The sequence below is a fragment of the Phyllobates terribilis genome, unplaced genomic scaffold, assembly GCF_046119375.1.
Source record: "Phyllobates terribilis strain yellow unplaced genomic scaffold, ASM4611937v1 Scaffold_5__5_contigs__length_657084704, whole genome shotgun sequence".
In the NCBI taxonomy this organism is placed as follows: domain Eukaryota; kingdom Metazoa; phylum Chordata; class Amphibia; order Anura; family Dendrobatidae; genus Phyllobates; species Phyllobates terribilis.
Window position 1 is genome coordinate 146082146 of NW_027362765.1, and position 23001 is coordinate 146105146.

General features: G+C 45.7%; 1 protein-coding gene across 3 annotated transcripts in view; it reads left to right on the forward strand.

Moving 5' to 3' along the window:
* SCN4A (sodium voltage-gated channel alpha subunit 4) overlaps positions 1–23001 on the forward strand; it is a 133273-nt gene that overhangs the window by 58874 nt on the left and 51398 nt on the right. For all 3 annotated transcript variants that reach the window (XM_073683128.1, XM_073683129.1, XM_073683126.1), the window contains exons 9-10: positions 16828–16969; positions 17215–17427. In XM_073683128.1, coding sequence (XP_073539229.1) covers positions 16828–16969; positions 17215–17427 — 355 coding nt within the window. The remainder of the gene's footprint in view (positions 1–16827; positions 16970–17214; positions 17428–23001) is intronic.

The window sequence follows — 23001 nt, forward strand, 5'->3', positions numbered from 1 at the left end:
ACGCGCCCATCTTGTGGTACAAACCATGTTATTAATTTCTGTAGTACTCGGGGGGTGTATGTCATCCGGGCCTAGTGATTTGTGTACTTTAGGCCACGTTCATATGTTCAGTATTTGATCAGTATTTTATTTCAGTATTTGTAAGTCAAAACCAGGAGTGGAGCAATCAGAGGAAAAGTATAATAGAAACACGTCACCACTTCTGTATTTATCACCCACTCCTGGTTTTGGCTTACAAATACTGAGGTAAAATACTGACCAAATACTGAATGTGTGAATATGGCCTCAGTGTGTTTGAGGTGGTGCCGTACATACTGCTGGGTTAAGCAGATGATATTTAATGGAGATTTTCTAGTATCCCTAATCATGTCGCCTGTCATGAGATTTTCTTGTGTAAATACTATAGAGAAAGGAGTTTAGTAGATTGGCCTTTCTCTCATCCTCTTCCACCATTTCTCCCAGATTATTTTTGAGGGGGCCACTATTATTTTTGCGTTTTTGTAGCTGAAGAATATTTTTGGATTATTTTTACTTTTTTTGGCAACAAACTTTTTTGTCTCAATCTTTGCTGCCTTGAATAGTTTTTTTTACATAATTTATTTTTTTTCTCTGTTGTAAATGCTTTTATTTTGGCATTTATTTTGTCCCTTACAGCTTCATTTAGCCATAGTAGTTTTCTCATATTTCTAGCTTGTTTATTTGCAGGGGGTATCTTGTACACAGGTGTGACAGGTAGATACTGTATAGATGTTTCTAAGCATCCAACAACTAAAGGGGTTAACAGGGTGCAGCTAAGGGGAGTGGTCAGGCCTTCTCAAGTTAGACTGGGTAGAGTTAGTGCTGAGCTGGAGAGCAACCTTGAAGGATGTGTGGCGCCCTGCTGCGCATTGGTGCCACAGATCCCAGAGGGGTACATGGATGGACTTCTCCACAAGAGGCCCTCATAGCATTCACACACCTCCACCCTACCACCTCAGACCACCAGAGGGGACCCGGATAGGGATATATATACTGGAGGGTGGAGTTAGGCAGTCAGTCTGGAGTCTACAGTCTGTGAGAAGGTCAGTCTGTTGAGAGGAGCTCCTGCAGAAGCTAGCCTGCAGTGGAGCTCAGTCAGTTCAGTCCAGACTCAGAGAGCTTGAGTTAGTGAGCCTAGGGCGTGCCGACGCCAAAAGAGCGGTGATGAGTAGCGAGGCCTACTGCCCGTGTGAAGCCTAGTGAGGGCCCCGAGCGTGGCCGAAGGCGAGTGGAAGGAGAGTAACATAGGGGGCAGAGGAGCTTAACCAGCTCACCCCAAAACCATTTACCGGACACCGGGTCCACGTCTGCAGGGATTCCTCACACCCAGCAGAAACAACCGGAACCCCTGGCGAACTATATGTCCCAGGAACAGCAAAAGCTGATTACGTACCAGGGTCAGGAGTCCCCAGAGACCAGGGAGTGTGAACTCCAACAGAAGGCCCTACCACCAGGTCAGCAGGTGCAAGACAGAGACCAAGTTAGGCCTAGCTCCAGGCAGGTCAGAAACTTATCAAGGAAAGGCAAGGAACAGGAGGCCCCACACCCCTCACTGGGGAGAGTCCTGATATGCACCCTTCACCCTAAAGTGCCCTGGATCGTGCCTGAAACACCACCAGTAAAGGTACTGAAGTGAACTGTCGTGTGAGTGTGCCTATTCTTCCTCTGACCCGGCTGGGTCCCCTCTGTCCTGCATCCCCTACACTTACGCTGCCCTGAGGCCCCGCTACACCTGTGGGGAGCCGCACCAACTAAGCTGCGTAAACACCGGCCTCAGAGGACTGTTGCAGCACTGGTGATCCTCACCAGACACCACAGGTGGCGTCACGAACATTCCCCTATCCCATATAACTTACCCCTTCTTTTAAGAGTGACCCCAGGGTACGGACCCGGGAGTCGACCACCGCGACATCCCCCAGAACTAGGCAAGAAGGCCCGGGCGCCGAGTCGTCCCCATCCCCTGGGCTCGTCAGATGCAAACCCCTTCACAAGGCTGATGAGGGTCCTGGACTTCTCTGACTGCGAGTGCCTGCTAGTTGCTAGGAGTAACTACACCGGAAGGAAGTTGAAGCGGGATTTACTGTTTTAAGCAGAGGAAAAGGATTGAACACCACTTCTAAGGACTTCCTTCCGTTCTACCCCTCTCCCCCGTACCTCACTGCAAAGAAGATGAAGTGTGGCACTGTGGACAGGGATTACTGGTGGGCACAACGAACTGTGTTGTCATAGAGACTGTTGCTGTTTAAGGAAAGCCTGTTGCATACTGTGCTTCTGTGAAGAAACTGTCTGTTGTTGTTTATGGAAAGCCTGTTGCTTCAAAGAACTGATGTTATGTGCTGACCGTGCATCTGCATTAAATACTATGGTTGAACTGTTCCTAAAGACTGTCAGTGTGTCTGTGCCAGAAAGTCATTGCATCGTATGACTGAGAAACCTACAATCAACGGTCGTCCTGAGTAACAGTTCCTCCAGCATTCCAAGAATTCATGGAACCTGTATAGTCCCTGGATAAGCCTAGAGGGGTATAGTCTCAGAGCGGGAGGAGTAAAGAGGAATAGGAGCTCTCCATGTGGGAAGAATGCCATTCCTCTCAGGAGAGTTGGAGAAAGAGGATCACGCTCCTTATCAGAGTCTATGATGGTGGATCTCGCAGCATGCACGATGGCCTATGGACCTTCTGCAAGGGGAGAAATATTGAAGGACGCAGGCTTGTGCCCTCTCTCCTCCAGCAGTGATGTACTGGGATCCTCCAAATCGGTTCTGGACATGGCCACCCGGTACCACCAGGATCCTGAAGCCTCCAAGCTACCGGAAGCTGGACCCACAGGTACTGCGCCTGCATCTGCACCCCTCCAATGGATCGGAGGAGTTGTCCCTGGCCACCGGAGCGCCGACCGTCCCAGCACCGCCCACTGCAACCATGCCCCTCCCATCAACACTGCACATACCGGAGGAGTCGTCGGTGCCTGCCAGACCCTGACCGCTCCAACACTGCCCACCGCAGCGTCATACCTGCCTCAGCCAGGGCCGCGCAGTGGAGCAGGGGCCTGTCCAGGCCTAGGAGCAGTCACAGCGGCTGGAGCATCCGTCCTGGCCTCCGCTATTGTGAGAGGGGTGGGGCTTCCATCTGGACCCATGGAGCACAGCGCAATCAAGATGGTGGCACCCAGCACCCAGGCTTGTGAACTGCTAGTCCCGCCTGAGGACTGCAGCGTCACCACAAAAGTAGTCAGAGAAATCATCTGGTCTGCCAATACCGTCCATCTCAGCTGCCACCTGTTCGGGACCCACTGCAGGATCACTGTTGTGCCGCGAGGAGCCGGCGTGTTCGCCGCTGTCATCATTCTCGGAGAAGTGGGTTACCATAATACCATCTCCAGGAGGAACATTAGCACCCCTAGCGCATACATATTTCACTAGCCCAACATACAGGGGGGCAGGGGATGGATAAGGGAGATCTACGATGCCAGCTGAATTTCCAGGGCGAGTGAGAGGATGGGGGCTTGGAGAAAAGGAGAGCCTATTGGGTTCCCTCTATCGTTAAAATCCTGGGAGCCGCCCCAGGACCCGGAAGTGCTGTCCAGCATGTTGTCACCTGTTCTGTCCACTGCCCTACCTGCTGCCGTCATTGCTCAGCCTGGTCAGGCTGTGGCTATACCTCAAATAAGTTCGGAACTGCCGGAAGAGAGGGCAGGGGAGCCCCAGTCAAATATGACCTATGAAGAGAGGTATAAACTGTGGCGAGCTGGGATAATTCAACAGAAGAGATGCATGGAAGCGTATACACAGGAGTGGAGGGATAACCCTGGAAGAGACCGTTGGAGTAACATCTGGTGAGAGGAGTTGTAATTAATTTTGATCAGAAAAAGGGATTCGGATTCATTCAGGAGCAGGGGAATAGACTGGACATTTTTGTCAACCATCGGTCAATGGCGAGGGACTATGACCTATAGCGGACCCGGAGTCTCTGGCCAGGAGACAAGGTCCAATTTCTCAAAATGTGGGGGCCCATGGGTACAAAATATCTGTGTCAAGAATAGTGGAAATGGAGGAGTACTGCCCCAGAGATTGGTCGGACACAGAGGAACCCCAGGCGGCAGAACGAGTAAGGGGACTCTTCCCAACTCCCACCAGACCCCAATTTGGGCCCGACCTCCCTGGGAAGGAGAGCCGGCCCCACAAGTGACAACCCGACGGGCTGCTGCCCCAACAGCATCTGGGGGCACTGGACCAACAACGGTGTCTGTACAATTACCCACAATTCATGCTACCAACAGTCAGGTCTCTGTGTCTTGCTGAATGCCATCTGGCCCCACTGAAGCTCCTAAAAAAGAAAAGATGGATTAGGACCATGAAGCAATGCTGGAGAAGTCAGTGTTGTGCTTGTTGCACCAAATGTTAAGAGACAGTTCCCCGTCTCTAAGAAACTGACTGTTCTGGCTGGGCCAATCGGGTCCTAGACCCTAGTGTTTCCTCTGAAGGCTGAGATAGCCATTGTTTGAAGTTGCATCAAAAGACTTTTTTTGCTCCTGAATGTTGTCCATTAAGGCTGAATAGGCCTGCATAGACAATTACTTGAATAGCTGGACAAGCTACATTTTCTTTTCTTCTTTATTTTTATTTGCACCTGTTTTGCCCTTTTCTACTGGATATTGGGGCGCTTCAAGTGAAGTTGGGGAGTTTGTACTCTCAACCTATGGACTATGCTAGATCCTGTTCAGGAAATGTTTCCCTATGCACTTTAATGGACTGTGCCTTTACTGTTTACAAGAAACGGACATCGTTTCTGCCCCTGTTTTAAGGATGGTCCTTTTGCCTGTTCCAGTGTCCTAACCTAGAAGGACCGAGGAACCCGTGCCCAAGGAAACAAAGGACTGTGTTTCTTATATTTGCACGAACTTTCTCAGGAATATTGACGGTGTTGATTATATGTGTTTTCTTGATTGTCAAATATTTTGTAAAGACTGTTGAAGTATTTAAATATTTTACACTTCAATTTGATAAAAATGTTTAGAGGTTGATAGGGAGAGCCTGTTGAAGACGAACGAAAAGCTCCTTCTGAAGAGTGACTGTTGGTTCAAATTATTGCTTATTTCTTACAGGAGACCGACCAACAAAAGTGAGAGAGTAATTGTGATGAATATGGAAAATGCTAAGATGGGTAAAAAAGTGTCCACAGTGTCCGGCCACTACCTCACCTTCATTGAAAGGGCAGCATTGGTTAGGGGAGAACAACTCCAAGGGGCTGGTGAAGTTTAACCACGTAGAAGGTCAGGGGAGTGGTCAGGCCTGCCCCAGTTAGACTGGGTAGAGTTAGTGCTGAGCTGGAGAGCAACCTTGAAGGGTGCAAACCCCTTCACAAAGCTGATGAGGGTCCTGGACTTCTCTGACTGTCCTATTCAGGGCTCGAATCATTATTCCATTTGTGCTTTTTTTGTCCAGTTTGTGATGTCTTTTGCCTGTTTTTCATTTACACCTTTTTAAAGTCTATTTTATGTGTTCTTGCCTGTTGTTGTTTTTTTAACGTTTGCCATTGTGGATGGGGTTTGAGATCCACATGTTTTTGGCTAATTTATCAATTGCAACTTTTTAAAAAGTTACAACATTTTTCTGCAAATGTACTCTAGTACCCTTCATGGAATGATTTTTGTATGCCTGAAATCTTTGTGCAAATTTTGTGACATTTTTAGTGGAATGTGACTTTTCATGCTAAAAAGTCACAAAACAAGTTAAAGACAAAAATAAAGAACATTTTTTATTTCGTACAAAGTTCATGAACTAAGTTCACCATTTTTAGTAATTTTATGCAAAAAAATGTCAATGAATATCACAAGTTAAAAAAAGAAAAACTACTTAAATAGAATGCAAATGAATTAGGCCTTTAGTGTTTTTGTAATCCATCTACCTATCATCTTTTTAAAGGATAAATTAATATTATAAGATAGGGGCGCTGGTAAGTATACCTCTCAGAACTGTAGCAGATAAATGCAGCTTCCACTAGCTGCAGTGAAAATGTAATAAAATAAATGTGGTACCTGTGCTGGACTGAGTTGGCTCAGGTGAAGACCATGAAAAATAGTAATAATGGATTGAGTAAAAAACATATATTTATTTATGATGGAGATACACAATGGTGATAAATAATGTATAATCAGTTATTCAGATTGCACCATTTGTTCCATAGTGGGACATGCTGCTTGAGTAGTGCAATTAATTAGTCCATATGCAAAATTAACCCTTGTGGGAAAAAAAGGAAGAGTGTAAAAGTGCAGGTACAGGGTATACCAGCTTATAGGTTAAAGCTGTTAGTGAATAGCTGCATTAGTGTGTATTAATAAGTAGGGAATACCTGATATTCTCTGAAATGGAGAATGGCAATGTGCAGATCAGGTTAGGTATCGGGGACATGCGTCCTCTCTAATAGGCTTTACAGGGAAAAAAGGAACATTAGAGCAGAATACCAGTAGGCTCTGGAAGGACCCGGATAGGGTCAGTACCTGTTGTAGTCAGATAATGTCCTCAGGTGCTCCCTATTTTTTCAGGATCAATAGACCACAATGGTGGATATTTCTGGGCTGAGGGGATGATCGCCACATGCCCTCTGCGGACTGTACCTGGAGAAAGGAGAGATACAGTGAACAGTAAACTCCTGTATTACCAGCTGCTCATGTAGATCCAGTACTTGGGCTTCCAAATGTACAACAAGCAGACATCTCACACAACAGTATGCACTCTCAAACGACTGTTCAGGGATTGCATACATGTGACAAGATGACCATTGAATGGCATTGTCAAAAATGGAGCACATTTAGCTAACTGTAATTGCTAGTGTTGAGCGATACCTTCCGATATCGGGATATATCGGATCGGATTGGATCGGACCGATACCGAAAAAGTATCGGATATCGCTGATTCCGATACCGGAAACCAATGCAAGTCAATGGGACAGAAATATCAGAATGAAAATAAACCCTTTCTTTCCTTGTAGGTTAATTCTACATGAAGGAAAACAACTAAGAATAATGTAGAATGTATTGGGGGAGGTGGGGGAGACAATAAAGGCATAGAGGTTTAGCCCAATCAAATGGAATAGCAGGAATTAATATTTTTTTTAAGACTTTCTGAGTTACGGGAATATTGACTATGTTAAGTATTTTTATATTTTGTCAGATATTTATGTTTCACTACTTCCATGCTCTTCACCTTCTTTTTTACTTCTCCCACACTTTCTCCTTCATCATCCTCAGCATCTTTTTCATCCACTTCTTCTTCACCTTCTTCACCTTCTTCATCTTCTTCTTCTTCACCTTCTTCGTATTATTCTTTTTTTTTTCATTCTTCATATTCTACTTCTTCATCTTCTTCATATTCTTCTTCTTCAAAATATTCCTATTTGTGACAGGCATTCCTGTAGTTGTTATCTATAAAAGGTTGGACATTACACCTTTCGTTCTGCCCGTCACAAAAGATTTACAACAGGATTTGTCCGCGTTCAGTTTGGCCTGCAGCAGCAGGTCTTTTCCAGGGGCACCACGAGGAGGAACGGACTCACCCCCATACACTGCTTAGTCATCTTCTGCTTATAATTTAGATATTATCTTTTGCTCTGATTTTTAGTCTTATGCTTAATGTTCTTCCGCTTTTTGTTCTGCAGCTTCTTGTATTTCTGCTTCTTGGTTTTCTGTCTCTTGTTCTTCTGTATCTTGGTGCTTGTCTTCTCTTCTTTGTCCTCTTGGTCAACTTCTTCAGGGTCATCTTCTTGGTCTTCTTCGGGGTGGTCTTCAGGATCGTCGTCTTCGGGGGTCCTCGTCTTCGGGGTCCTCGTCTTCTTCGGGTTGGTCATCTGGGTCCTCGTCTTCGGGGTCCTCGTCTTCTTCGGGGTGGTCTTCAGGGTCCTCAGTCTTCTTCGGGGTGGTCTTCAGGGTCCTCTTCTTAGGGTTGGTCTTCAGGGTCCTCGTCAGGGAGATCCAGAGTGATTACCAAGAACCATTTCAAAAAGCTTGAACTTGGAAATGTAGCAGAAGGTACAAGAAAGCTGAGGAACTACCGAGGACCAGCTGACGGTACTGGAACCCGGATGGGTAGCAGAAGGTACAAGAGCCAATGGAACTGCCGAAGACCAGCTGACGGTACTGGAACTCGGTTACTAAGCAGGAGGTACCTGTGCCAGAAAGCACTACCAAGGACCAGCAGACGTTGGTGGAACTTGGATACCGAGAAGGAGGCAACTAATCCAAAGGCACTGCTGAGAACCAGCTGACGGTACTGGAACCCGGATGGGTAGCAGAAGGTACCCATGTAAAAAAAAGTTCAAGGCCGCGAGCCGGCCGCAGTTACCAAAACCCACAGTCCTACAGGGGGTGCTTGTCCTATTGGCACTATGGAACCAGCCTTCATTGCCAGATCCCGCAGCCCACATAGGAGTCACCTAAACTGCAGGCACCATAGAGTTGGCTAACCCGACCGCAACACGACAGGACAACGCATTGGAGGCAAAGTGGCGTTGACACTACCCAGAAACAGCTGGCGTGCTGGAACCAGGCTGGGCAGGAGGGAGTACCCGTGCCAAAGACACTGCCGAGAACCAGCTGACGGTACTGGAACCCGGATGGGTAGTAGAAGGTACAAGAGCCAATGGAACTGCCGAAGACCAGCTGACGGTACTGGAACTCGGTTACTAAGCAGGAGGTACCTGTGCCAGAAAGCACTACCAAGGACCAGCAGACGTTGGTGGAAGTTGGATACCGAGAAGGAGGCACCTAATCCAAAGGCACTGCCGAGAGCCAGCTGACGGTACTGGAACCCGGATGGGTAGCAGAAGGTACCCATGTAAAAAAAAGTTCAAGGCCGCGAGCCGGCCGCAGTTACCAAAACCCACAGCCCTACAGGGGGTGCTTGTCCTATTGGCACTATGGAACCAGCCTTCATTGCCAGATCCCGCAGCCCACATAGGAGTCACCTAAACTGCAGGCACCATAGAGTCGGCTAACCCGACCGCAACACGACAGGACAACGCATTGGAGGCAAAGTGACGTTGACACTACCCGGAAACAGCTGGCGTGCTGGAACCAGGCTGGGCAGGAGGGAGTACCCGTGACAAAGACCCTGCCGAGAACCAGCTGACGGTACTGGAACCCGGATGGGTAGTAGAAGGTACAAGAGCAAATGGAACTGCCGAAGACCAGCTGACGGTACTGGAACCCGGATGGGTAGAAGAGCAAATGGAACTACCGAGAACCAGCTGGCGGTGCTGGAACCCAGGGTAAATACTAAAAACAGAGGAGCCAGAGGTGTAATTGGAGGAAGTTTTAAATCAGTAGTACAGTGGATGTGGACAAAGCAGGAGAATTTGCTGGACACACAGCAGGGGAACAGCTGACGTTACTGAACCCCAATAACACTGGAGCAAGCGTTGACTGTGCAGACGGCACTTCTGAGCAGCAACTAGCGGTATTGGAGCCCAGGGTAAATACTAAAAATAGAGGAGCCAGAGGTGTATTTGGAGAAGGTTTTAAATCAGTAGTACAGTGGATGTGGACAGAGCAGGAGAAATTGCCGTCCGCACAGCAGGAGAACAGCTGATGTTACTGAACCCCAATAACACGGCAGCAAGTGTTGACTGTGCAGACGGCACTTCCGAGCGCCAACTGGCGGTGTTGGAGCTCAGGGATAATACTGAAAACAGAGGAGCCAGAGGTGTATTTGGAGGAGGTTTTAAATCAGTAGTACAGTGGATGTGGACAGAGCAGGAGAAATTGCCGTCCGCACAGCAGGGGAACAGCTGACGTTACTGAACCCCAATAACAGGGCAGCAAGTGTTGACTGTGCAGACGGCACTTCCGAGCGCCAACTGGCGGTGTTGGAGCTCAGGGATAATACTGAAAACAGAGGAGCCAGAGGTGTAATTGGAGCAACTTTAAAATCTGTAGTAGTGAGAATGTGGACAGAGCAGGAGAAATTGCCGTCCGCACAGCAGGGGAACAGCTGACGTTACTGAACCCCAATAACATGGCAGCAAGTGTTGACTGTGCAGACGGCACTTCCGAGCGCCAACTGGCGGTGTTGGAGCTCAGGGATAATACTGAAAACAGAGGAGCCAGAGGTGTATTTGGAGGAGGTTTTAAATCAGTGGTACAGTGGATGTGGACAGAGCAGGAGAAATTGCCGTCCGCACAGCAGGGGAACAGCTGACGTTACTGAACCCCAATAACACGGCAGCAAATGTTGACTGTGCAGACGGCACTTCCGAGCGCCAACTGGCGGTGTTGGAGCTCAGGGATTACAGTTCAGGTGGTAGAAACATGAACAGAACAGGAGACCTGGATACTGTTGCCATCAATTATTTATTCTGGAAGAGGACTGGCAAATTCATGAGAGATCCAGGCCTTGTTCATTTTGAGAAAAGTAAGCCGGTCAACGTTATCGGAGGATAGTCGCATGCGACGGTCTGTTAGTACACCACCTGCGGCACTAAAGACGCGTTCCGATAATACACTAGCAGCAGGGCAAGCTAGCACCTCCAATGCATACTGACTAAGCTCTGGCCATGTATCCAGCTTACAGACCCAAAACTTGAAGGGAGAAGAGCCGTCTGGGAGTACACTAAGAGGGCAAGACATGTAGTCTGTCACCATCTGACGGAAACGTTGCCTTCTGCTGACTGGAGCCGTCTGTGATGGTGTAGACATTTGTGGCGGCGGGGACACAAAACTTTGCCACATTTCGGCCATACTGGTCTTGCCTTGTGCTGAGGCGCTGCTTCTGCTCCCTTTTTGTGCAGAGCTTCCTCCACTGCCTCGACGCACTGAGCTGCTTTGTAAAGCACTAGCAGCACTGCTCTCGGTTGGAATGGAGAACATGATGGAATGCACCAGTGCATCTTGGTACTCCCGCATTTTACGCTCCCGGTTCAACGGTGTTATGAGGCTTTGTAAGTTGTCCCGGTAGCAAGGATCTAGGAGGGTGGACACCCAATAATCAGCCGTGTTGAGAATGTGGGCGATGCGGCGGTCGTTTCTCAGGCACTGCAGCATGAAATCAACCATGTGCTGCAGACTGCCAACTGGCCAAGAAACGCTGTCCCCTGCTTGAGGCGTGATCTCTGCCTGCTCTGCATCACCCCACCCTCGCTCTAGATACTGACTACTAGAGCATTGTGTACCTCCCTCCTCTGAACAGATGTCTTCCTCATCCATTGACTCCTCCTCCTCCTCCTCACAAAGTGTCCCCTGCCTAGGCCTTTGTGAGGAACCACGTTGCGCAGACTGTAGAGAAGCAGATGGCATTTGTGACTCCTCATCCTCCACCTCTTCCAAAACCTCGTCCCTTAGTGCTTGCAGTGTTTTTTCAAGCAGGCAGATAAGGGGGATAGTCATGCTGACTAGTGCATCATCTGCACTCGCCATCCACGTGGAATAATCGAAGGCACGCAAAACTTGGCAAATGTCCTTCATAGAGGCCCACTCAGTGGTGGTGAAGTGTGAACTTGTTTGCGCCTGCTGCAGCTGGTACTCCATTACTGCTGCCTGCTGCTCACACAACCTCTCCAACATATGTAACGTTGAATTCCACCTGGTGGGTAGGTCACATATGATGCGATGTTCCGGAAGACGTAATCGGAGCTGCAGAGCTACAATGCGTGATCTTGCATTGCTGGAATGCCGCAAGTGAGCGCACTCTATGCGGACCTTGTGAAGCAGTGCATCAAGATCCGGATAGTCCCTCAAAAAACTCTGCACGACCAAGTTGAGCACATGTGCCAGACATGGGATGTGAGTGAGGTTGCCTAGGCCCAGAGCTGCCACCAGATTTCGGCCATTGTCACACACTACCATGCCTGGCTGGAGATTCGCTGGCACAAACCACACGTCGCTCTGCTGCTTGATGGCATTTCAGAGCTCCTGCGCTGTGTAGCTTCGATTCCCCAAAGAAATTAATTTTAATACGGCCTGTTGACGTTTGGCCACGGCTGTGCTCATATTGGTCACCATAACAGGTAACCGTTCACGGGTCGATGTGGAGGTAGACCGTGACGGCTCCTGCAGCGCTGATTCAGAGGAACTGGAGTATGAGGAGGAGTCAATGTGTACAGACTGGATTCCTGCAATCCTTGGAGTTGGCAGAACACGTACAGCGCCACTCTCAAGATCTGTACCCGGCTCCACAACATTTACCCAATGGGCAGTGAGGGAAAGGTATCGTCCCTGTCCATGCTTACTGGTCCACGCATCGGTGGTCAGGTGGACCTTGCTACTGACGGCGTTTTGTAGCGCATGTTTAATTTTTCCCTCCACATGATGTTGCAGGGCAGGGACGGCTTGCCTGCTGAAATAAAAGCGGCTGGGCACGTTGTATTGTGGGACTGCCAATGCCATAAAGTTACGGAATGTGTCAGTCTCCACCAGCCTGAATGATAGCATTTCAAGGGCCAGTAGTTTAGCAATGCCAGCATTCAGAGCCTGTGCTCGGGGGTGGTTTGCCGAGTATGGGCGCCTTTTCTCCCATGCCTGTGCTGTAGACTGGCCTGGGAGTGTGAGGATGACTGGGAAAGTGGTGCTGTGGGTGGAATTACACTGTGTCTCTGTACAACAGTGCCAGAGATTCTTCCATGGCGATTCTGTGAGGAAGCCGAACCAGCTGTGTGTGAGCTGGAGGAAGAGGCTACAACACGAGCTGAAGAGGTGGTAGGTGGCGCTGTAGGTTGGCCTAGGTCTTCAGTGTGTTTTTGTAACTCCACCACGTGCTTGGTCCGCACATGTTTCCACATATTTGTGGTATTGAGGTTGCTGACACTTTTCCCTCTTTTCACCTTCTGATTACACAGCTTGCATTTGACAAAGCAAATGTCATCTGCAACTGTGTCAAAAAAGGACCAGGCACTGCAAGTCTTGGGAGCGCCCGCTTTGGATTTTGGAAGAGCCATGCCCCTAATGGGTGCCGAAGTGGAGGCTACAGGCAAGTCTGCCCCCTCCCTCTCCCTCCTCTTTGGGCTGTTCGGGGAATCTCTTCCTCAGAGCTGCTCCCACCACCTTCCTGTCCCTCACGCCATGATGGGTCAAGGACCTCATCATCTTCACCACCCTCTTCAAACAACTGCTTCTCCTGGGTAGTCTCGACAGCACAGTACGCACCAGAAAGTGGCACCTGAGTCTCATCATCAGATGCGTACTGAGGTGTGCTGCTGACCATAGGCACTGGCCCACCCGCCTCTTCAGATTCAGAGAGACAAAACGGTTGCGCATCACTGCATACTACCTCTTCTTCAAATTCTCGAATTTTGCTTGGCTGGCCCCCTCTTTCCAAGCCAAGAGATTCAGAGAACAGAAGTAGAGATGGCTCCTGTCCAGGGCTCTCTGACTGCCTGGGCAATTTGGCAGGTGGTGAAGAGACAGATGGGTGCTCTTCAGTGCTCAGGACCTGAGAGGATCTGGAACTAATTGAAGTCGATGCGTTAGCTGCTATCCATCCGACAACGGCTTCAATTTGGTCCTCCCGCAGCAGTGGGGTACGGCTAGCTCCTACAAAGCTGCGCATAAAGGACTGTTCCCTGGTAAAACTGGGGGATGCTGAGTCACTGGTGCCCGCAGCAGGCACAGAATCCCCACGTCCTCTCCCTGCAGGCACAGAATCCTCACGTCCTCTCCCTGCAGAAACTCCACGCCCACGACCACATGCCTTACTCCCTGCCTTCTTCATCTTGCTAGACTGATAAAGATAGGCAGAAAAGTACTAAGGGCTTAGTGTGCTTATTCCTGAACAGCTGCTAACAGGTATAAGAAACACTAATTTTATAAAGTGTGGACTAGACTTTAATATGAGCTAATGTGGCCTACACAACTGTAAAGTGGAGTGTTTGGTGAACTTTATTTAGGTTTTTTTTGTCACAAAAAGACACTGGATGTGCCTAAAGATGTAATAACGATAGTATCACAAACTTGTTGTAGCTATTACAATGTAGGAAGGTAACCTACAATGCAATAGATGAGGCTAAAAAAAATAGGCTAATACTAATCTGGCTGGGGCTGCAGGGCCCAATGCTGCAGAAAGGCTCCTCTAACTACTCCTATATAGTGTGTTTGGAACCAATTTAGCTGAATACGGATGGAACCACCACACTAATAGGAGAAATCAGGAAAAATTATGAATTGGCAAAAAAGGACAATGTATGAGGCAGTGACACACACTGAGTGCACTACAACCAGACGGGGTTGAAGCACACACTACAGGGTGAGCTGCACTCACACACCAGACCTTGCAGACAGCGGTGAACAGTACAGATGCAGAGCACTGTGCACTAGCGCTGCAAGACCAAAAAAATTTCTCTATCTACTCCTATATAGTGTGTTTGGAACCAATTTAGCTGAATACGGATGGAACCACCACACTAATAGGAGATATCAGGAAAAATTATGAATTGGCAAAAAAGGACAATGTATGAGGCAGTGACACACACTGAGTGCACTACAACCAGACGTGGTTGAAGCACACACTACAGGGTGAGCTGCACTCACACACACAGACCTTGCAGACAGCGGTGAACAGCACAGAGAACTGTGCACTAGCACTGCAAGGCACAGCGATTTATAAAGTAGCTTGGGTAAAGCAGTATAGAGCAAATAGGTAGCTAAAACTGTCCCTCAGAACAACAGCGTCCTATCCCTAACTGAATTCACAGCAGAGTGAGCTCAAAATGGCGTTGGCGGCTTTTATAGTGCATCATAACATCATTTCAGCAGCAATCACAGCCATGCCATTAGTTAAGATGCCTACATGCCTAACAGGATGTGCCCACACTTCTTAGGATCCTCATTGGCTGAATAAAATGAAAATGGCTCATTGCATTATGGGAACTTCCGATTCCGGTATACGATATTGCAAAAGTATCGGAATTAAGTATCGGAATGCTCAACACTAGTAATTGCACAAAACAGGAATATAAACATACATACAAAAAGTGAATAAATACAAGTCAATGCTTTTTAAATTCCCTGAATCAAAAGTCACTGAATCTTAAGTCACAGACTTGAACAAACCACTTTAAGCTTGCTCACTCTCTTTTTCTTACGCTTTTAAAGATGTTTTCATGCTCTTAACTGCAGTACAGCCTAAAACTCACTGTTCTTTTTGCAATACCAGACCCAAACAATGGACAAATATGGCTCTTTTTGGCCATACTGTACCTTTTGTGTGCTTTTGGTTTTATATAAGGACAATAGGAGAGTTTTCAAATATCATAGGTCAGTGGGTGTCAACTATGTGTAATTCACAAACTACATTAAAATATGATGGATTATATAGAGCCACAATGACTAGTGAAATTGAAGAATCCTATTGAATATTGAACAGTGTGACAGTTACACTAATATTAACTGTCAGTGATATGGTATTTACTCTATTATTAAAAGCAATACAAACTGCTTACATTATTAAATAGTAGATCTGGTAGACCTGATAAGGCAAGAGTACTTACTTTAAAAATCGATGTCGATAGAGTAGAATAGGAAAGTTATTATTTACAAAGTTCTGAGATTTTTTTTCAACCGTAAAAATAAAAATAAATATCTATAATCATATTGACCTGAAGAATTATGTTGGCAAGTAATTTATACCTCACAATAAACACCGTAAACACAAGGCCCAAAAAAACATGGTGGAATGGTGGTTTTTTTTTTTTCTGCCATTTCACTTTTTTCCCCATTTTTCTATACATTATATGGTAACATTATGACTATTGGAAGATGAGGAGTAAACTGAACATTTTGTGAATCTAGCTAGAGCTAAAAAAAATAGTACTCATTTTGATATAAGATATAAACTTTAAAAAAGGAATAGGAAGCCATTTTCAGGTGAATTTTCAAAAATAAGTATACTGGCCTCATCAGGTTTAGCAGATCTATTTATTAATGCATGCACTATGTTTTCTGAAATCTATTAAGGTAAAATATAATCTTTAATATGCCATCTGTATTCACTAGTTTTTGGAGCCAACAGCTGAGGAACCATGGAGGCCCTAAAGTCATATGTGACTCGCAAGCCACTGGTTGGTAAATGCTGTGCTTTGCAAAGGCACCATATGATTGCTCATGGAGTATTCCGGATTTGTTGGGACCTTGGTGGTGCTTTGCACACAGCAAAGACATGTGGATAGACCTCTAAAAAGGAATCCGTTATCAGATTTTGCCACCTAATCTAAGAGCAGCATGATGGAAACAGAGACCCTGTTTCCAGTGATGTGTCATTTATTGGGCTGCTTGCTGTAGTTTTAATAATCTCTTGCTGATCAAACCAGATTCTATCACTAAAGGACTTGTAAACCTGCTGCCATGTAGTCTCCCATGAGCTCTGTATAACCCCGTCCCACCACTGATTGTCAGCTTTCTGCCTATGCATAGTGTACATTGAAAGCTGCCAATCAGTGGTGTGGGAGGGGTTATACAGAGCTCAGCACTCAGAGAACTGCTAGATTTGCAGTAGATAAAACTGTGTTTTAATCAAAACTGTAGCAAGTAGCCCAGTGGGTGATACATTGCTAGAATCAGGATCTCTTCTCCTACATCATGAGGCTGTCAGATGAATTAGCAAAAACGTGATGACAGGTTCCCTTTCAAGTTTATGTCACTTACTAATGGAAGCTTTAACTGGAGCAGGTTTAGTAAGTGTTTCTTTGCATCACTGGGGTCAGGCCTGAGGAAACCTAGAGTCATTTCACGCATGGAATATATAGCATGTACACCACTGTGTATTTTTTAGTAAGTAATACATTTTTTTTTGAGTTTTGGTCTTGACTATGAGTGTATCTTCTGCCAACAGAAAATGTCCAGAAAGCTATACTTGTATAAAGACTGGAAGAAATCCCAACTATGGGTATACCAACTTCGACTCTTTCAACTGGGCCTATTTGGCACTCTTCAGGCTGATGACTCAGGACTACTGGGAGAACCTGTTTCAACTGGTATCACACTCTTAACAATACTAACTTCAACCCTTACCCCGAGTCTACATTTTACCCTAAATAAACCTTGTATGTCATAGTCCAACTTTACCTTAATTAACTATTTTATCAAGATTTTGGTTGACGATAATTGGAGCAGTCCGGTCAGGCAGAGAGTTGTAGTTGCGTAACAGCTGGAGTTAGGGGTGTTCTCCTTCAATATAACTGATGCAATAAAGTAACTTATTGTTTTTTTTTGTTCCCAGACCCTAAGAGCTGCAGGTAAAACCTACATGATTTTCTTTGTGTTGGTGATTTTCCTGGGCGCTTTTTATCTCGTCAACCTTATCCTCGCTGTGGTGGCCATGGCATATGATGAGCAGAATGAAGCCACCATTCAGGAAGCCTTAGAAAAGGAGAAAGAATTCCAGGACATGCTAGAACAGCTAAAGAAGCATCAAGAAGAGCAGGGTCAAAGGGTTAGTATGTAACTCAAGTAATTTGTATCTGCTTAACATCAAGGAAAAGTTTGGCATCTTGGAGTTCAAAAAGTTTGGAAAATATTAGATTACAGTCCTACTCTTTTCAGAGTTCGAATCTCTTAACATTCCTCATTGGTTCAGTGTCTGAAAGAGCTGGCTTTGGTGATTTGCCATTTGAAAAGCAATAGTCATTACATGGCATAGTCCACACTGTACAGTAACTGTATCTTATATACTGAAAAAAATAACCCCTACAGCACAGCATTATAAACATTTTCTTATTGACTGTAATAATAAACAGCAGTATTGTGTATGCAGCTCTGTAGTTTAACATTTTGGGACATTTGGTTGACTTTTTAGGATAGTCCATTCAATGCTTGTTTGTTTTCTGCTCTGAAAATGCAGCAAAAGGAAATGAATATAGTCAACCCCATCCTGGGAACAATGACAGCAGCAGTAATGTGTTGATCTTGTGGGAGGCTGTCATCTATCTGCTTCTGTTACTTTGCATTTGACATAGGTAATGTCATGTTGTGGAAAGGAGGCAAGATGGAAACCACTCATCGAAAGCCAGGGTCCTTCTGACGTCTATCAAGCAGGTTTCCAAAGTAGAATTATGGTCTCTATTTTAGTTCCTCTTATAATATATAAAGGATGGTGAGATCATAGCAAAGATAAAAATGAGACCTCTTTCAAGAAATGCCTGACACCACCAGCACCACCTCTAACCATCTGACGCGCGTTCTTTGCACCACATCCCATTTTCAGAACTTCTAAATTCTGTTTTTGGTTACTTTACTTCACCAGTGGAAACCACAACTCTATGCTACCACTCACCATCCATAAAAATCAAATGAACTCAATCTTGCATTGGGCACCCCCAGCCCCCCAGTTTTTAATCCCAAAGCAGTCACATAGACTGCCTCTATGGTACATACACCCTTGAAAGTAGTTTAGTATTCCTATGGTGACAGATACTATGAACTAGAGAGGGCACTATGCCAGAGAAGGCACCCGATAGACTGTTAGTGTATGTGCCATTCTCCCCTGCTGCTGCACTAGAAATTGGAGTGTTTTGTCAGTGTAATGTTCTGTGGTGACAGCAGCCTGTGCAGGACACAAAGTGTTATTACTGCTAGCAGTAGTAATGTACGGTGCTCCTGTGACCTTTCATATAACTGTAATCTGATGAGCTGATCCTTCTCGTATTTATGCTTGCACAACTTGGTAAAACAGCCAACGCAGCAGTGAACAAGAATCATAAGGAGTATGATACTTAGAAACCGCAAGACTTCAAGAATCCACTTGGCATCCTGGAGATCGTATTCTTCAGTGCCTCTGATTGCTAGCTCCGTGGGCAGGATTCTTCGTCTAATATGTTTGTTTATGATTCCTAGCCTCCAAGGCGTCCTCCTTAATGGTATTGCCTCACAAGATCCTAGTATCACTGTTCACCTGGATAATCCACTCTAAATATAGACCTAAGCCCTCAAAACTATTCTTCAACAGCTTTGATTAACCGGCATATAAGAAAATGACCCAACACCATTATTCTGTGGTTTCCATCCATCCTGTAAATTGGACATTCAGTAGGATTAAGCTTAGAATTAAATTTTAGAGATTTGAAGTACGTTGATTTTTTTTGACCTCCGGAAAGTGAAGATGGTCCCATGTCGGTGTGTTTACATATATAATGTCTAATATATGGGAATAATATCTAAATGAAATGTAAATGGTGTAGGATGAAAGACACATCTTCCCTGTGGCTTCCTGATAAACTATCTTGATCTAACTTTAAAGGGAACCTAATTCATGCTGCCTGAACTATGGGCAATAGGAATCAGAGTCTGGTTGCACTATTGCAGCCGTGTACATTTTAGTCTGAAATGTGTTTTTCAGAGGAAACATACCTTGAAAAGCCGGCCGGAGACTATGTGTCTCAGTTGACTAGTCTGAAGCCAAACCCTGGTGGCTTCTTCCCGACCCACTCCCCTAAACCGACACATCTGTCTCTACTGTATATGTGTGGATATGCAAAGACCTGTCAATCAAAGAAACAAGAGCGTGAAGAAACTGCCAGGGACCAGTCTCTGATTAGTCAATTGAGACATATAGTCCCCGGCCGGCTTCAAATGTTTTATCTGAATACCGCAGTATTAATCAAGCAGTTGATCCTATAAAATATAATTGTTGTATAGTTTTCCTGTATTGTCTTATTGTATGATTTAGGATGGTTATGGGGTTAATCTACAGAATAAAAAGATCTCTATAATTTTATTGTAACTGATCTATATTCTGGCAAAATTCTTTAAGGGGTTAGACTCTTGTTCTTTTTTACTAGAGAGCTCAAAATCCCCTGCTTAGTCACACAATATCAAGGTGAATAATATAATTATGCCTGAATGCAGCTACAACAGGAGGCTCTCAGTGCAAAAGATTTGTACACGGCGACTTAGCTATAGCGCAGCATTATGCAAATGAGCGTGATCATGTTGTGGTCCACAAGTAGATTCAACTGTGGCAAGTCACAAAAAGTTGGAACCAGTTGGATTTTCTGTGATTTGCTTGTAGCGGTTGCAATGGGACCCTCTTCGCTTGCATTATGCTGCAATTTAGCAATGACAGAGCAATCTTTGGCAGGACAACCTGTGTCACTGCCAAATAAGCCATGTGATCCCAGCATAAAGGGATGTACAGCGACTAGCATAAGTCATTAATATTACAATGGTTGGGGTCTGACTACTGACACCTTGAACCGAACTGATTCAAGGTGACAAAGCAAATTGTAAGATCTGAAATCGCAGATCTCTGTACATTGCGTAGTGGCTCTCAAGTCACTACATAATGTATGGAGTGGTGCAATTTAGGACCCTCAGCTGATCAGAAATTTGACTTCCACTGATATGATATAGGAAACCAATGTTAAAAAAAAAAGACAAAACTTCATAACAACTGCCACAATTTTTTTTTAGATTTATCTTGGATATAATTTTTCTTCTTAAAGGGGTGGTCCGAAATCCAAATTGATTTTCATCCTAAATCCCTATCTGTTTAATGCCATAATTTAAACTATTTTATAATATACTTGAATTAAAAATTCCCTATCCTTCCCTAACTACAGTAACTGCTTTTCTTTTTTTTTCCTACTTCCTTTTTGATGACAATTCGTTTGAGAATCCCAGTGCATGCTGGGATACTCAAACTCAACGTCATCAGGGGGCAGAGGCTGTGGTCACTGCCACAGCCTCTGCCCCCTTCTTGAAACAAAGCATCATCAGTGACGCTTGTTTCAGGGGCTGGGCTAGTCTCTGCGAGCTGTGGACTGTGCACAATGACAGCCTGCTCTCTCGCCGGCTCACATCAGCAGTATCGAGTTGGCAACAGAGCGGTGTCAGAATACCCAGCGTGCAGAGACCAGTGCTGCCCCCACAGGTGTCGTCACTGGTCTCTGCTTGCTGGGTATTTTGACAACGCGCTCTGTTGCTGGCTCGTTACTGCTGATTTGAGCCTGCAACAGAGAGCGCGCTGTCATTGTGCACAGTGCACATCTCGCATGGACTAACCCAACCCTTGAAATAAGCATCACTGTTGACACTTTGTTTCAGGGAGGGGACGGGGGCCTGCGGCAGTGACCAAAGCCTCTGCCCCCTGATGACACTTTGTTTGAATATCTCGGCATGCACTGGGATTTTCAAATGAAGCGTCATCAAAGAGGAAGTAGGAAAAAATAAAATAGCAGTTAGTGTAGTTAGGGAAGGAAAAGGAATTTTTAATTCAAGAATATTAGAAATAGTTTAGATTATTGTTATGATCTGCAACAAGTACTAAGGAAAGATAGGGGAAAGCTGTCCCTACAGTAAGACTAAGCTGAATCCCTACGATGTAGCGGGCTGACTGTTCCTAGCGAACAGACGCGCCTTAGTCCTCGGCTAGTCTGAACGAAAACCTATAGCATAAGGGGAGGGGTCCCTAAAAGAACTAAGGACTGGGACAAAAATGGGACACCTCCTAAACAGAGAAGTTGTTGCAGAACGCAAAAAGACAAACTGACAAAAAGGTACTAGAGGTCCCAGAAGGACCAAGCGAACTGACAGAGAAAGGCACAGAAGCACCTGGCTTAGAGAAACAGTCAAACACTGAAGTCCAGCACAGCCAAAAGGGCGGAGCTGGAATATAAAGGCAGATGGTCACGTGACCGCAAAACACAAGATGGAAAAAACAAACAGGAGGGTTCTAACAGTACTCCCTCTTTTATGAGGATCCTCCAGGCCCAGGCCCCAATTTTGAAAACGAACCAAAAGACGGATGTCTCCCAGTACAACAAAAAAAAGGAGAACACCCAGCAGAGGAGGATGTATGATTGTTAAGAGCAAATTCTGCAAGAGGCAGAAACTCAGACCACACCTCTTGATTGTCCGCCACAAAACAACGCAAAAACTGTTCAACATCCTGGTTCTTTCTTTCAGTCTGTCCATTAGACTCAGGATGATAACCAGACGAAAATAACAAATGGACTCCCAACCTGTCACAAAAAGCATGCCAAAAGCAAGCCACAAACTGAGGTCCTCTATCAGAAACAATATCCGTGGGAAATCCATGGAGCTTGACAATCTCCTTAACAAACGCCTTAGCGAGTATCTTGGCGCAGGGCAACTTAATGAATGGAACCAAATGACACATCTTACTAAAACGGTCCACGACCACCCAGATGACAGTAAAACCCTCGGACACAGGAAGATCAGTAATAAAATCCATTGTGAGATGCGTCCAAGGCGCACTAGGAACCTCCAGAGGGCAAAGCAACCCCGCAGCAGGAGTATGTGAAGCCTTTGACCTAGCACACATAGTACATTGACGCACCCACTTGATGACTTCCTTCTGCCATCCAGGCCACCAAAAACTGCGACTGATAAGTCTCTTAGTCTCCGAAATTCCTTGATGACCTGCCAACCGAGACTCATGACACTCCATTAACAAATCTCTCCTAAAGGCTCTAGGCACGAACAACCTCCCATGGGGAGTGTTAGATGGAGCATCATCTTAAGCTTTCAGAATCCCATTCTCCAAAACGGAGTCCAATGCCGCCACCACAACTCCTTTCTCTAAAATGCTCTCCTCTTCCTCGGCACCGACCGTAGGAGAGAAGCTGCGAGATAAAGCATCGACTTTAACATTCTTAGTACCAGGGATATAGGTAACAGAAAAATGAAACCGAGAAAAAAAAAAGTGCCCACCTAGCTTGACAGGCATTCAAGCGCTTGGCAGCATCCAGATAGATCAAATTCTTATGATCTGTGAAAACCTGAATAGGAAATCTAGCGCCTTCCAAAAAATGACGCCAATGTTCAAACGCGAGTTTAATAGCCAGAAACTCCCGATTTCCAACATCATAATTCAGTTCGGTTTACGAAAAATTTTTCGAAAAGAAGGTACAAGGATGTACTCCATCCTTGTTCTCCTGAGACAAAACTGCTCCGACCCCCACCGATGAAGCATCGACCTCGACCAAAAAAGGCTTGGTCTCATCAGGCTGCATAAGGATAGGGGCAGAACTGAACCTCTCTTTGAGAT